The following is a 16,811-nucleotide window of genomic DNA, read 5'->3' on the forward strand; positions in this document are numbered from 1 at the left end:
AATGAATCTGCAATTAATTCACCAGGCACTGAGATTTCAGTTTTTCAGAACTCACTTTTCAACCCATATTCAGTTTTAGAACAAAAATTCCCTCCGTCCACCTGGCACACACACACACACACACACACACACACACACCCCACTACAACACCTACTGGCATTTTCAACTGCTTAATGATGCTTAATAACAAAGCAGTACTATTATGACCGCATTTTTCATGGTGATGTGTTACCTCTTCACTAGATGTTTCTGTTGGATCTCTGCTCTAATTGGCTAGCTTTCTCACCTCTATTGTGACACTTTATTATCTATGTCAATTACATGCCGAGAAGCATAAGCTGAGACATGTCGATGTTGCTACAATTCCTACTGGTTGCCGGTCAAGTTCAATTGAAGTTTGACTGTTGGTGCAAATACTGAAGCTAGTTATTGAATTATATGAATGATAGAATTCATCCTAGATCTGATGTTGACTTCAGCCCCCTACAGGCTATACATTTTCTACAAATGTGCGTTGTGGAATGTGTTGATTTTTGTAGTTTGGTGATTGTGTGTGTGTGTGTGTGTGTGTGTGTGTGTGTGTGTGTGTGTGTGTGTGTGTGTGTGTGTAGGTGTGTGTGTGTGTGTGTGTGTGTGTGTGTTTAAAAAGAATGTGACCCTTTTAAATGAGAGAGGAAAAAATGATGAAGTGATAAAAATATCTCCCCCATCTCTTCTTCCCCTGGGGGGCTGCCTCGCCTCCTTTCATCCGGTAGTCTGGATGGAGAGAGAGAGGGAAGAGGCTGGAGAGAGGGTGGAGGCAGAGAGAGAGAGAGAGAGAGAGAGAGAGAGAGAGAGAGAGAGAGAGAGAGAGAGGGAGGGGGCAGGAAAAGGGGAGGGAACACATTTGGCCATCGCCTCCCTCCTCTCTTCATGAATGACCAGCGGACTGTTATGACTCTGCTGGGGTAAAGGGAGGAGAGGAGGAGGGGTGAGAGAGAGAGAGATGCTTGGGGGAGATTGTGTGGTGGCTGTCTGTCTATCTTGCTCTCTCTCTCTCTCTCTCTCTCTCTCTCTCTCTCTCTACCATCCCCTCTCCTCTTCTCTCTGGCCCCTATATAACCTCTGCCACACCTCTCCCTGTCACAGTTATGATAGGTGGATTGGCATCGACAGGTGTGTGTGTGTGTGTATGTGTATGTGTGTGTGTTACTGAGTGATGTGACGTTTCTCGCCTGCAGCAAATTGGTTCAATTTACAAAACAGGACTTTTTAAAATTAGCTTTTCAGGAGCCTGTTCAGGTGTGCTGACCGAAAAACTAAAATATTAAGTACCCACCACACACACTGTGGAGTTGTGAATTGAAGTCACACAGGATTGGCAACCAGCAGATTATGGACCAATCAGCTTTCATCCTGAGAATGGCATTGCTGCTGCTGATGCTGGTGTACAGCACAGGTAAGCTCTCTCAGTGATACTTGGCCTTTAGCAGCAAGGACAATTTATAATAGTAGTATGATCTGATATACACCAAATAGCTGAATAGTGAGCTAAAGTCAGTTTTGGGACAGTGAGCTTATGTTGGTTTTTTGAAAGTGTACGCATTGGATTTCCTCAGGAAAAAAACAGAATAAAAAAACTCTGATATTTAACTCTTTGTGGGCCAGATCTGATGTTTTCATGTCTGTCTAATCAGGAAAAAAGCAAATTTCCCTCGGTTTCTGGCTGTTAAAATGATGTAAGCGTTAAATAGATAAGATCTGCACTGCAAACAATTAAAATATTTTCTGCCAGGGGAATTGCAGCCATAGAAATGATGCTGATGTATTCATTATAGTTGTTTGGCTAACAAAGCTATAGATGGTCTAGATTTATACAGACTCTTTTAGGATGATATGATTACTCATTGTGAACACACTTAAATTTATAATTTATTTAAACAATGAGTTGTACACTGTATAATTCAACCCCAGACAAGAGAAAAGTGATAGAACAGTACAATACATCAACATCGTCATTACTGTGCATCATCAAACAACTGCTCAAAAAACAATGTTGCAATCTGTTGCATCATCAAGTTGTATAAATGTATATATATTATATATATTTATAGAATATTCTAGAGCTTTTCCATAGAGCATAAATTGGAAACACTGGTAAAGGTGACTGTAAGAGAGAGAAATCAGTGAGATTTTCTGGGTAGAAAGGTGTATATTTGTATATTGCAGAACACCACTATAGAATAAAGCTCAGTTGGTAGAAAATTTCAAACAAACATTCAGTGGGTTCCCAAAACTAGTCTCCCATTTATGGAAGAGGATTAGGGCCACATGTGAAAAATGTATTATATGTAAAAGTCATAATTCTGAGATTAAAGTCATAATTCTGAGATTAAAGTCATAATTCTGAGAATAAAGTCATAATTCTGAGATTAAAGTCAGAATTCTGAGAATAAAGTCAGACTTCTGAGAAAAAAGTCAGAATTCTGAGTTAAAGTCAGAAGTCTCCACTCTTATAAAGATAAAAAACATGTACAAATGGAGAAGAAAAGGAGAGATGGAGAGAGGTGGTTTCTTAAACTCTGGGTCAGGATCCAAAATTAGTCTCAGGTCTCAAGTCTCAAGTACCAGTATAATTTAATGAGTCTGGGTCCCATGGTGCCAAACTCCATTTACTCACTTTGGGTCCGCTTGTGCTCTGATGGCTGCATGCAGACAGGACGTCCCCAGCAGGCTGTCTGGGCATGACCTCAAATCCTGCAGCAGACTATTGCTTCCTGTATTGGAGCTAATGGCTTTCTATTGCCTCATTCCATTCTTCCTCTCCTCTCCTCTCCTCTCCTCTCCTCTCCTCTCCTCTCCTCTCCTCTCCTCTCCTAGATGCTAAGATGGAGATCATTAGCAGTAAACTAGATGTGTCGGTGGGAGAAAACCACCTTCTGTTGTGTAAAGGTGAGTTTCCCCTCTTCCACTTCAAAGTGTTTCCATCAGGTTGATGTGAGCAAAATGGGAATTGGCTTGATATACTTCATTTTTCCACCTCTGTCCTGCTGTCTTCAGCCCTTGCCATCCCTCTCTTGTTATTGATAACAAAGTCTCTGGTTTATTCATTATGCTTTTTGATGGATTTTGATATTGGAAATATTTATTGACATTTGCCCTAGCCGGTGGAGAGGGAGAAATAACATGGCAGAAGGATGGGGAGGACATCAGTGATGAAGAAAACGTATCCAAGGTGGACGAGAGCTCCTCTAAATTGTTCATTAAGAAAGCCAAGATGGAGGATGCGGGCAGGTATACCTGTCTGTGTGAATTCGATAATGGACACAGAGATGACGTTTCGACACAGCTCTTTATTTATGGTGAGAAATGGCTGCATACACATACATACTGGAGACACGCACACACAGACACATGAACAGGCAGACATTCTGACAGACATACATTAACAGGCCAAAAAAAATCAAAAAGGGAGAACGGAGCCGCAGATAATGCAAAAATACATTTATTTGGGTACCTGACACACTTTGAGTCCCAGTATTTCAAAAAGCACAACATATGAGACGGTGTGCTACATGGACACAGCAAGAAATTTCATTCATATTGCAAAAAGATGGTGTGTCCATGTAGATCCTCTACATGTTATGGAGACCTGACAGTGAACGGTCCAGAATCTGGGAAGGGAAAGAGTTTTCAGTGCTCAGTGTGGCTGCTGAAAGCGCCCAGACTAACAAAAAACGGTCTAACAAAATAGAAGAAATAGTGGCCACTCAAACAGTATTGTATTGTAGCATGTGAGGACGTGTCTCATGAACCAAACCTCATTTTGCTGATGATACCAGGTCACTTTATTGCACACGAGGTGAATATCTTAACTCTCTTCTTTCAGAGGGTCCATGGTTTAGCAACAGCGACACCTACCATGAGTTTCTGGAGGGCCAGGAGGGGGTGGTGCCATGCCTGGCGTCTGGCAAGCCGGCGGTGGACGTTCACTGGTTTCGGGACCAGCGAGAGCTCCCCTCTTATGGTAGGACCAGCGCCAAGGGCCTGGGGCTCCACTGCGGTACGGAGGGTTTCTCTGGTGCACTGCACAAAATGACATGCCGAGCAAGTGATTTTATCTTTGAAAAGATGTGCTTTTTGTGAACGGCACTGGCAGGCAATTTTGCTGGTTGTAACACATTTCACACATATTGCAATGATCTAACTTGGTCCATCGGTTTAATTTGCACTTGAAGCAAATGCAATTATTGTGAAAAAAAACTTGCAACGCTACTGCCAGTGCATAAAGTTAATTTGATGATATCTTGAAATTAGTGTGATAAATTGAAGATAAAATCACTTGATGAGCTTGTAATGTTTGGCAGTGTACTTCTCCACTCGGCTCAGCGCTGGCTAGCTGCCTGACTGAATGGCTGACTGGCTGATTGGCTGACTGCCTATAGCTGGCTGGCTGGCTGAATGGCTGGATGGACAACTAGCTGGCTAGGTGGCTGTTATATACGTGCTGGAAATATCACAGTGAGACAAATAGACACTGACAGACAGGTAGACAGAGACAGACAGGGGAACAGATGGGCGCAGACAGTCACACCCCCCAGTCCAGCCTCTCAGGACAACGCTGTCCTCTCCTCAGGTCAGAAACTTCCCAGTTGGCATGAACACACCATAACTTTCACAGCTCAATGGACAGACTGAGCTTGTCAAGCATAAACAGACCTGGCCAAAAGAGTCACTGACAACATTAAATATAGCAATGTAGTCCCATTCACAGAAATGTATATGTAATGCGCTGATCTGACACAGTGGAAGTAGCGCACCAATCCTTCATTTACATAAAAGTAGAATCCCGGTGTGCTGGTAAGAGGCCTCTATTGAAAATTCTACTAAAGAAAAAGAAATGGAGTATCTGCACTTGAGTAACATACAGTAAAAGTACCTTTCCAGTGCAGTGCATTGGTATTTATTCAAGTATTCCCTATTGATTTAAGTATTCCCTATGCAAAACCTATTTATTCAAAGGAACTAGCAACCACTGGTGTTAGATAAATGAATTGGGCTAAAAACTAGGACATTTCCTTTGAAATGTAGATACATCTTCACCGAAGCCCAGGGGGTTTTGAACGTATGCAGCAGGGTTTTAACAAGGGCTTGTTCAGGCTCAAGGTTCATCATTGGTCCACCTAAAATTAAGAATAATTTGTGTTTCTCTTGGCTTGTCAATATGTTTAATAGTCCTGAGGGCAAAATTTCAAGTTAGTCATTTAGGTCAGCGAGTAAGGGTAGCAAAGCTCCCAGTCTTTCATAATGGCTGAAAGTAAACCCGAAATGAGCATTTTTTCATATTCTGCGGTCAGTATTCAGCACTTACAGCCAAATATGTGACAACATTACTAAGGTCCTGACAGGTCAACAAAACAAACTCAGGGTTGATGTTTTACAAAAGATCTAAAAATACAATATATCTACTGAATGTCTTCAGTAGATATATTTGGTCCCCAATCCATGTGGACCAACAGAAAGAGCTACTGCTGCTTCTAGCTCCAGTACAATCACTGGACGATGGACTTCATGCAGAGAAATGACTTTGTCTGTGTGTGTCTTTCTCTCTCTTTCTCTCTCTCCATCACTCTCTCTGTGTCTTCAACTTTCTCCATCACTCTGTGTCTCCGTTTCTGTGTCTCTGTGTCTGTTTCTTGTGTCTGTCTCCTCCCAGAAGGAAATCGTATACGTCAGTCGGGTGATAACTCACTCCGTATTGAAGCGGTGAGGAGAGAGGATGCTGGGACGTACGTGTGTCAGGCCCGGATCAAACGAAGGCCCATCTCTCAGCAACTCACCATCTCTGTGGTCGTCAACGGTCAGTACCTGCTTCACAGCACGCTTTATTTCTGACCAGTGGTTAGAAAGACCATTTTATGAATGGAGGGTCAACGGTTGGATCCCTGCCACAGCTGTGTATTCTGTCAAAGCATCCTTGAGCAAGACACTCAATAACACTTATACACTCATGTAACTATACCTTGTGCTATAGAGGCCGAATGTCTACCTAGTTTCACTGTCCGCTTCATATAGTGAAAAATAAATCCTGCAAATTACTTTCAAATCATATATGCTTTAAAACGAATCAGCGATTACTGTAAATATGATTCTTGTCAAACAGATTTTATCACCACACTGAGATAAAATTCTATAACTTTCTGAGATTGCTGTGACTTGATTTTTTGGAATCGCTAACATGCTAAACTGTGAAAAAGATGAATGAACAGAAGATGAACTAACCTCTAAGAGATGCTGTAAGAGGTTAGTTCATCACAATTTCCTCATGGTCAGTGGTACATTGCCCAAGAAACACATTTTTCACTTCATCGGGTCTTTAACTCATAATGAAACCACATGATGTTATAAACAAAACAAAATTTTGTTTTATGCAAAATGCAGCTAATTTTGCCTAAAATATGAAACTCGCTGCTCCAGCTCCACCTACAGCGCGTCTGAGAGAGGAGGTGAAAAGAGTGATGGCCGGACCAGAAACCAATGTGTCCTTGCTGTGTTTGGTGGACGGCCTTCCTAAACCCAACATCTCCTGGACCATGTAAGACCTGTTCATGGCTAGAGGAATGTCTCTCTAATTATTTTACCGTATGGCAAAATAACTAAAACTTGTATTTATTTCAGTTAGTTTTGGAGGCTGTCATTTTAGTTTTGCTTTGGTTTCAGTTTGTTCAGTAAGTTTCATTTTTATTTTATTTACCTTTTTATTTTATTTCATTTTTTTATGGCTACTTATAATCATTTTACTGTTATAACCCTGGCTCAGGACAATCTGCCGGCAGGAGCAGCTGATCTCCACTTAATGTGTTGGAGAAAATAGATCTGATTCATTCTGTGTTGATATTTACACTAGTGCTCCTGACTCACTGCTTTACTAATGTAGCATACCATCCTGTCTGTGTGTGTATGTGTGTGTAGATCAGTGGGTGGGGCTGTGTGTATGTGTGTGTGTGTGTGTGTGTGTGTGTGTGTGTGTTCAAGGGGAGAGGTGTATGAGTGTGTGTGTGCAAGAGAGAGAGAAAGAAAGAGAGACTTCCTGCTAATTTCCTTATCGGCTTTGTTAATGTTCTGTGGCATCACTCGTCTTCCTTCCCTCTTCCTCTCTCTCTCTCTCTGTTTCCCTCTCTCTCTCCCCTGGCCTCTTCTTCTCTCCATCCCATGCCTTTTTATTTTTTTTATTATGTTTTGAGCTCTATAAATATCTGTATAGCGACACACTGTCTCCTATTCTGGCTCCATCCTGTTATTATTTTGGATAGAAAATAACTCAACGACTACAAGGTTACTCAAAGCGTATTTTGCTCTGCACCCCCTACTCCCAGGCCGGTGAACTTTGACCCCTCACACCATCAGTTCAACTCGGACCGCAGCCAGCTGACCATACGCTCCGTTGCCAGGGGCGACTACGGGGAATACGTCTGCACAGCCAAGAACAAGATAGGCGAAAACAGTGCTACCTTTATGCTTCATGTCTCTGGTTGGTTCTATTGTATTCTGTGTTGTTCTACAAATGTGTTCCATCTGTGCTACAGTTCGTTCTTACATCCTCAGTGTTCTAAAGAATTATAACAGTGATACATTTTATTTGTGTTTGAGTGTCCTTTTCAGGACACTCAAACACACTATACATTAGACAACAAAGTGTAACATGATAACAAGACATACAAATTAAATCATAAAGCAGAGGGGAAACTAAACATATAAACCTGCTGTACTGTAATGACACCTATGAAAATGTGTTGCTCTAGATTCCTGAACACCAACATTTCAGTTAGGTGGGTCTTCCCACAACAGCAGTGTTATACTATCATGATATGGAGATGCATTCTAGTTTTATACTGAAATTTGGCAAACCAAAATGGGCAATGTAATACATTGCTCTGTGTGTCTCTCTGTGTGTGTGTGTGTGTGTGTGTGTGTGCGTGTGTGTGTTTCAGAGGCCCCAGAGGTGTATGTGAGCATGGAGCAGCAGAGTGTATCAGTGGGAGAGAATGTGTCTGTGACCTGTAACGTCTCTGGCCATCCTCAGCCTGAGTTACACTGGATCAACAAGCACAGCGGACACACACTGGTAAGTGTGTACACATACACACACACACACACACACACACACACACACACACACACACACACACAAACATAACCACACAACCTCAGCTACACATAGCAAAATCGTTCAGCACTATGCCAGTGTTTGTATAAGTCCACATCCATCAGAGTTAATTTAACACTTAGATTGTTCAAACAGTTGCTCCAGAGAGCCATGTCAGCTCTCCAGTCAACTCCATATAATTGTCAATGAAAGATCAGATGAAAATTGAGCACTGACATTTTTACTTTTACCGTGTTTTTTCTGTACCAGGTAGCCACTTTTAAGTAAAGACAAGCTTCCAGTTGTCCATTGTCCAGTTACCCTGAAGACGGCATAATAGCACTTATCATTAGGGAATTTCATTTGGTAGAAATGTTTCAACCTTAGGAATTTGTGCATTTACTATAGCTGTCTTTTTGTATGATATATGTCACTTTATGTGTAAAATATGTGGGCCCCTAATGTGTCTTATGCATTGTTCTGTCTGTGTGTGTGTCAGGACTCTGCGTCGGGCCGTGTTCGTGTCGTGGGTGGTGTGTTGATGATTGATAAGGTAGCGCCCTCTGATGGCGGTCTGTTTTCCTGCATGGCCGTCAGTCCCTCTGGAAATGCATCGAGAGACATCGCAATACACAGTAAGAGTTTGTGTGTTTGTGTGTTTGAGTGTAAGTCAGTGAAGGAAAAGCAGCAGTAAAACTGAGATATGATGCCTGGGTCTCTGACCTCTCTCCCTCCTGCCTCCTGACACTCAGCTCAGCCCGGTCCGCCTCAGTCCTTGTCAGTCTCTCCTGGACCGACCTCAGTCCTCTTCTCCCTCAACACCCCGCCCATCAGCGGGGGAACACCAATCACAAGCTTCGCCCTGCAGTGGAGGCGGAGTCAAGCGGAACAGTGGAAGGAGACCACAGTCCTGGCATCAGGTGAAAACCTCATAGAGGCAAATAAATTAACAGGAGTCATGGGGGAAGTTGTGACCTGACTTTCTTGAGAAAATCAGTGAATCAATCAATCAATCAATCAATCAATCAATCAGTCAAACAGAAAAGGCTATGTGATAGCTAAACATAAGTCTCAGTGTTAAAAGTGCTGTCTATTTTTGGGCAACATTTTTGACGTTTATTTTGAGTTTCAGCAGGATGAAGTTTGGAAGAGACTTTTTCTGTCCACATATCTGACCCAATGTGTATGTGTGTGTGTGTGTGTGTGTGTGTGTGTGTGTTCGTAGTTCCCCTGGCTATTACCTCCCTCAAGCCGTACACGTCCTACACAGTGCGTTTGGCTGCCTTGAATGCAGTGGGACTGGGACAGCTCTCAGACACATACACTGTCCGCACCCAGGGAATACGTAAGTAACACACACACCAACACATTACCAACACACACTCTCAACACACAGTATCAATACACACTACCAACACACATTAATGCACACTACCAGCACACACAGCATCCACACCCAGGTAATAAGTCGTTCTCCAGCTCATGCTCTCTTGCCTTAGTGTGTGTGAAGAGAAGCCCCACTTCTCTTCAATCTTTTTCTTCTTAATAATCTCCTTCTTCGCCCTCACCATCTCCTACACATCCTTCTCCCTTCTCTTCCTCCCTTTCCTCTCCTCTTCCTCATCCTCCTACTGCCTCTCCTTCTCCCTACTACCTTGTCTCCTCTCTTTCCACTTCCGATGCACCTTACGCTCCTCCTCTTCTTCTATCCCCTCTTCCAGCTCTTTCACCTTCCTATACCTTTCCTCTTTCTCCTGCTTTTACCTTTTTCATTTTCTCTCCCCTCCTTTCCTGCTTGCTACTCATTCAACAACTTATCCTCTTCGTCCTTCCTCTTCTCCTCTCAGGACAGATTACTTTCTATCATGTTTAGAATGATGAATGGAGAAAGCCTCTTATGATCAGTGCACACCTCCAACACTTGGTGCTGATCCGAAATGTGCATTTAACGTCACTGGCATCTAGCAGAAGCCATATCTTATGTGTCATCTGTGTGGTTGATTAACTCTTTGTGTTTGCATGGTTATGCAGAGTGAATGTGTGTATTTCTGTATTTATACAATTATAATCAATACATTTGCACAAATGATACATGCATACATACATACATACAAACATACATGCATGTATCATTTATGCAAATGCATTATTTATATTGATTATATGTATGTAATGTGCATAATGTGTGTAATCCATCAATATATGTGTCAACATGCTAATATGTGTATGCATGCATGCATGCATGCTGGTATGTATGTGGCATGTATGTATAGCAACTAAGCAAGGCTTTCCTTCTCATCTGCCATTATTCACTAATTTATTCATCTATCATGTGACCATCATCATGGCATTACCATGACATCATCACCTGCTTCTTGATGCTCACTCATGCTGCTGATGACATCATCCAATCCATTGGCATCCCTCCCCAGGAGGTAAAGTATTGGTAGTACTTGGTCAATAAATCCATCTTTATGTATTTAACTTATGTTGGGTATTACTATTTATGTTTATTATATCTAAATGCTGGCCATCTGGGTTCCTAGGGTCTACAAACTCTTTTTTTTATATAACTTTTAAGCATCACAAAGTTTTACAATTTTACCATTTTACAGTCTGTTGACAGTGGAGACTGCTAAATATGTTAAAGTCAATATAGTTAACATCATGATAGGCCAATATAAACATAAAGTAGATCTTTAGATTTAAGGGTTTGGATGGAGTGGACACTTGTGTACCCCACTTTTGAGTTTTTGCCCTCTCAGCTCCAACTGTCTGTGTGTTTATTTCTGTGAAGCCCACAGATATCAATAACTAGCACAATGCTATTTGATGATGCTCAAGTGATGTTTGTCTACATTTATTAATTATATTGCAATTGCTATTTCTCCTTCTCTCCCTCTGTCTCTGCCCCACCCTTCACCTCCTGCCTGCCGCCTCTAGGTGAACCAGACAGTCCTGTGCTATCGTCCAAACAGATAAGAGTAGACAGCAACTCCTTCTCTGTCCCTCTTCAGCAGATTGATGATGGCGGAACTCCTCTACTGCACTTCAACATACGATACAAAGAGGTAGGTGATCAACTTCTCTGAAAATGTTGGATTTTCTGCAATGTTCTGGGGACGCAAAAAATGAATATAAAATTGAACACACACACACACACACACACACACACACACACACACACACACACACACACAGATGCCCTCCTACTCTCACTCCTTCCCTCTCATGGTCTCCTCCACTCTTGTCAACCAGGATAAAGAGGGGGATGAGTGGAAGGAGAAGCAGCTGCAGTCTGATGCGTCCTCCGTCTTTCTCCCAGAGCTGTCGTTCGGCTCGGAATATCAACTGGAAGTCATAGCAGTCAATGCTAACGGCTCCTCTAGCCCCGCCATGCTTAACTTCACCATCCCACCACAGTCTGGTACGTAGCGTGCAGGACCTATCCCGGTCCTCATCCACTCCACACGCCCATACACTGTAGCTGCACCAGGAAATTTGGCTCAGACTATCAACTGAAATCAGTCAATATAAGTGGTTGCCAATCTGAAGTTAACTCCACCTCAACAATGTGGTATGTACATACAAATCCATCAGGAAATATATATTCCTAGGTATAATGCAGATGTCCCATAGATATTTGCCACATTTTCATTTCAATCATCCAGGAACCATAGGCAAGTCCAACATAATCTCCCTCTAATATGTTCTCATATGTTATATGTTCTTCCCTCTCTCTCTCTCTCCAGTGACCAAACCCAGCATGACCAAAGGGGGCGTGGTTGGCATCGTCATGGTGATCTTCCTGGTGTTGTTGCTAGTGGTAGATGCCACCTGCTGTTATACCAACCGCTGCGGCCTGCTCATGTTCATCGCCGTGAAACTCTTTGGACGGAAAGTTCCGGGCCTCAAAACGCTTGAAGAGGGAGAAGGAACCACTAATGGGTAGGTAGGTGTGTGTGTGTGAGGGGAAGGGGTTGGGATGAGGGGTGTATGTGTGTGTGTGTGTGTGTGTGTATGTGTATGTGTGTGTGTATATACCAAATACTTTTTTGCCAGACTTAGGCATGTAATTGAGGGTCAGGGTTGAGGGATAGACTGTTACTCGAAGTATGTAAATCAGCGAATTGTCCTCATAAGTATGATAATACAAACGTGTGTGTGTGTCCTGGCTGCAGAGAACTGAAGTTGAAGGGTCTAGCCACTCCGAGAGGCAGTATACAACAGCAGCAACATGCGGGGGTTCAGACACAGACAAAGGAGGGGGGGCAGCGCAGAGAGGTCACCTGCGACAAAGTCCCCCTCACCAAATACGAGTAGGTTCATTCACGCCCATATACAGTAAACCTAGTCTTATATTAACTGGAATGGAATAATAAACTGAAATACCCACTCTTAGCCACCCCATTTTCCTCTTGCATCCTAGCCAGGTTTCTCCATAGATGGCCCGTCTAATCAAATTTGAGTAGGTGCCCCTCTCCCATATGCAGTACTGTAGGCTATATTAGTAAATCTAGTTAAAAAGTACAATAGAAAAAAACAGTCAGTTCCTCCTGCCTTATGCAACTTGTAATAAATAGCATCTTATTGAAACTCTCTCCTAGTGGCCTGGAAAAAATATTTACCATTACTTATGTTAATACATACAGATCAAGGTAATGAAGATTTTAATGTTGAAACAGAAGACACAGCATGTTGTGTGTATAAGCAGAATATTACCAATTTGTGTTGTATACAGAAATAATTTGTAGTATCTCAGTTGGATGTGCAGATAAACTGAGCAGGTGGGGTTTGTTTTTTAGAAAGAGGCAATGATTGAAGACATGCTTTCATTTCATCTGGCCACAGATGGGAGATGTCACACCAACATGAAAGCAAAGACAAAGATGGAATGAAACAAATGGACACAGAACTACAAATATTTGGGGGGTGTCAGGGGACACATTTGGCACACATTGGTCTAGGGCTGGATTTGCACAAGCCAAAAAGATCTGATTCTATTCTTTGAACACAAATCCAGTTTTCTCATGGCAGACTAAACAAGGAGAAAGCACTTGGAATCTGATTCCTCCCTGCTCAGACAGATCAGATCTGCTAGACGTTGCAAGACAGTCTTACTGTGGCCAACTAGCCAGATTGTCTGACTTGCAAATAAGTTTCTCCTTGTTGACACAGCCATGAGAAGATCAGATCTGTAGCACAGTGTTTTATAAATCTGTATTTTTTTCTTGTGAAACTCCAGTTGGATTTGGCCTACACTAATGTTTTCTGAATTCTGCCTCTGTACAGTCACTATGGTTTCATCTCAGTGACACATTATTATTTTTCCCCTCAGGAAAACTCCACAAAATGGAGACCTGCCCACCACTGATGCATGAGGCCAGCAGCCGGATCTGACATCACCAAGATACAAGAAGTGATCATGCAAAGATAACAAGAGAAGATATCAATCAATCGATCAATCAATCAATCAATCATTCAGCCACCAATCCAGAGGAGCCAATGATCTTTCAACCAACTACAGCAGACAGCGCTTCTGATACAACCTCCAAAGGAAAGGTCAAACATTACTGACATAGGAAACTGATTGATATTGTCAACATGTGTTAAACTGGTAAGCTATAAGCGTAAAAAAGGAGAGGACTGCATTGAAACTCCCACTTAGCATGTGTTCAGCCTCTCCTGACGGCACTGTCCTCTCCTCAGGTCTCAAACTTCCCAGCTATCAGTTGGTATGAACTGTAGAGACTACAGACAGGAGGTGATGTCACTTTGTAGTCCTGTCTGCTACGAGTGGGATTAGAAATCAGTTCAAGATAAACCTTATTGACAAACTGTGTTTTTTGTCCTTTGTCATTGCAGCTTAATTGTATAGAAAAAAACAGCAATATGTTTTTTACAGGGTAATCTTGATGTCGGTTTTTAAACAGGGTAAAGTTATTGGTGTTATAAGTTAATCTTCAAAATGCTATATTATCCAAGAGACATATAAATGTTTACCTGCTACATTTTGACTGCAGTAGCCTACACAGGCATAAAATATCCTATTTTTTATAACTCCTAATCTTAACATGATTATTTAAAAGAAAGAGAGAGAAACAAAAAACACTTGGAATGAGATTATTTTCTCTTCAGTCAGCTAATGATCATCTTAACTTCTGTGTAGATGCAGCCTCCAAAAATGTATGTCTGGATTTATAATGTTATTTCAATGAAGCTTTTTATTATGTTTTATTATCATTAACAATGCTTCATTAAGGCTGCTTCACTCACTTATGTGACTCCTAACATCTTATTTATTGAAATTAAACGACACTGTATTCTGAAATTTTCCAGTGTTATGAACCAGTTAAAGGCCAATTAATCTTAAACTAAACCTAACAGTATGTAACTAACCTGCTTTGATATGTATTGTTACTAAACAATGCACTGTTTGAATGACAGATAGTCATCATGAGAGAATTTAAATTCAATATTTCACTTTGGTAGAGCATTTTCATTTTCAATGCACCAATCTACATAAGAGTTTATGAATGGTCAGCCACCAATATTGACCAGTCTGGGCTTCTGTAATCAAAACCACTCACTTTTATTACAATTGTCTAAAGTACATGTAATAATACTTGTAAAATATAAACATAGCAAAGTAGATCCAGGTAATATGCTATTTTGTATCTATGGTCATATTATTTCATCAATTAATTTTCAGTTATTGATACTGAGAGCTGACCTGAAATTCTGAATGCTAGAGGTGAAAACAGAAATGCAGGAGAGCAAATGATGGAGGTTGACTACTACTGAAAAAAAAAAAAAAAAGTGAAAATGTTCTACCAAAATGAAATATCATTGAAGTCTGTTGCAGCAGTTTTTATGCCTAATTGTCTGTTAGCTGTTCAGAGACACAGGGTTTGCAGAGTTTGCAAATTACATGACCATATTAATGAAGTATTTTGATTCTGCTGTATTATTATTGAATTGAACACTGTACATGGTTTGTACATACACATATTGTTACATCTTTGAATTTGATAAAAACATAGAGATTGTAAGCCTTCTGTCATTTGTGCTCACCAAATGGACGCATGTTCTTTGATCAAATTTTCCATCACACACATCGAAATCATTTACAAAGGAGAAATTCAGTCTCATGCCTTGATCTGTCATAACCGTCTAAAACAGAAAATCAGATTACATATGGTGGTTTCTATTCAGAGAGACATGGTAGAGCAGATTATGTGCTATAAAGGCTGCATTTACTCTGCTGGTGACTAAAAAGGGACAGCAACTAAATCCAATAATCTCATCATATCAGATAATTTGGTGAGGCTGTTCACAAACTGTTCCATAGGTTGTGACTGTATTTAGACATACTTATTTGTATAATTGCCCTGACTAACCTACATTCAAATTATCATAAACAGCAAGACATAGCCTACTGTAATTGTTGACTGCTGACAGAGGCATGTGGAAAAGCGTTGTAAATTAAAATAAATGTGTGGATTCTTCAGGTAGGTTTACTGAACACATTGCTTATCTTGTCTAAGGAAAACAGTACTTCGCAATACTCATACCACTGCTATATTAAGTCTTAATCTGTTGCAATAACTTGACACTAGATGTCCTCGTGACACTGTTGTGTACTGAAATGTTGAAAGCTTTGTTTCACTCATCACTGATGCAGAGAGAAAAACAGAAACAGCTCATAAATGCAGCAAGATTTCAGAGTCGAGCTGGTGGGATTGTGAACAATCTGCTGTTGGGACTAAAGCATCTCTGGCTGGCACAAAAGTGAAGACGGGGAGGAGGTGGAGGATCTAGGATGCAGCTGAGAAGACTGAGTCACAGCTGAGTCACAGCATGCTAGTGAGGCCGGTGTGATTAAAGAGTGATTGATGAAACAGTATGATGGCTATATGGCAGTCAAGATTCTGAAGGCGTTCAGGGTGTTCAGTTCAGATTTTGTTGTTCACCTGGATACAACTTAAAAAAATCTGTTTGCATGAGCTGTACATTGAAAAGCATAGAGGTCATAGAGGAAAGTGAAGTAATGAAGGTCATAGACTGATGAAATCAATTTATGCAAAAGACAATATTGTTTTTATAGAAAATTTTTTTTGTTATGAGGGTTGTTAATCAAATGGAGAATGTATTTATGAAAGAATGACTGTTTTCTATAGTTCCAGATCATTAGGCTAATTGGCACTTAGAGGTAAGATGAAACTTGTATGAAACTTTACTGAAGTTGGGTGATACACAAAAACATACACACCTGACATGAGACAAGAGATATTGGTTTGGATGTCAACTATAATCCTGTATACCAGCCTGGACACTCGGTGTAGGACAAGCATCAAGGAGTAATAATGTTCTAAGCAAAATTTGAGGACGGGCTAGGTCAAAGCTTCAGCCTATGTGAGGAGGTGAGCATGGCGCCTACAGATATTTGTATCCAAGGCCTTAAGCACTAGTTGGCCATACCTGGATAAAGGGCTACTGGCCTGCCTCCCTACTTAAAAAATATTGAGTATTGAAAACTATAGAATGTAGCAATTAGCACAGATATTGTGTATTATTGTTGATATTAGTAGTAGTAGTAGTAGTAGTAGTAGGCAGCAGTAGTAGCAGCAGTAGTAGTAGTAGTAGTAGTATTAGTAGTAGTAGTATAGCAGTACAGTCAGTAGG

General features: G+C 41.1%; 1 protein-coding gene across 6 annotated transcripts; it reads left to right on the forward strand.

Moving 5' to 3' along the window:
• Positions 1–1,141: 1,141 nt before the first annotated feature.
• Positions 1,142–15,178, forward strand: ncam3 (neural cell adhesion molecule 3). Of its 6 annotated transcripts, none has more exons than XM_071906044.2 (16): positions 1,142–1,439; positions 2,861–2,932; positions 3,145–3,342; positions 3,870–4,043; positions 5,697–5,840; positions 6,458–6,575; positions 7,357–7,511; positions 7,972–8,105; positions 8,626–8,761; positions 8,879–9,046; positions 9,352–9,471; positions 11,070–11,197; positions 11,385–11,553; positions 11,879–12,074; positions 12,308–12,445; positions 13,465–15,178. In XM_071906044.2, the coding sequence occupies exons 1-16, from the start codon at positions 1,376–1,378 to the stop codon at positions 13,505–13,507; spliced, it is 2,157 nt and encodes a 718-aa protein (XP_071762145.2). In that variant the 5' UTR covers positions 1,142–1,375; the 3' UTR covers positions 13,508–15,178. The 6 variants fall into 6 exon arrangements, with proteins under 6 accessions (XP_071762145.2, XP_078143238.1, XP_078143239.1 ...); XM_078287112.1 differs by having other exon boundaries at positions 5,700–5,840; positions 9,352–9,472; positions 11,068–11,197; XM_078287113.1 differs by having other exon boundaries at positions 3,870–4,007; positions 5,700–5,840; positions 9,352–9,472; positions 11,068–11,197.
• Positions 15,179–16,811: the final 1,633 nt, after the last annotated feature.

The sequence above is a fragment of the Centroberyx gerrardi genome, chromosome 12, assembly GCF_048128805.1.
Source record: "Centroberyx gerrardi isolate f3 chromosome 12, fCenGer3.hap1.cur.20231027, whole genome shotgun sequence".
Taxonomy (NCBI): domain Eukaryota; kingdom Metazoa; phylum Chordata; class Actinopteri; order Beryciformes; family Berycidae; genus Centroberyx; species Centroberyx gerrardi.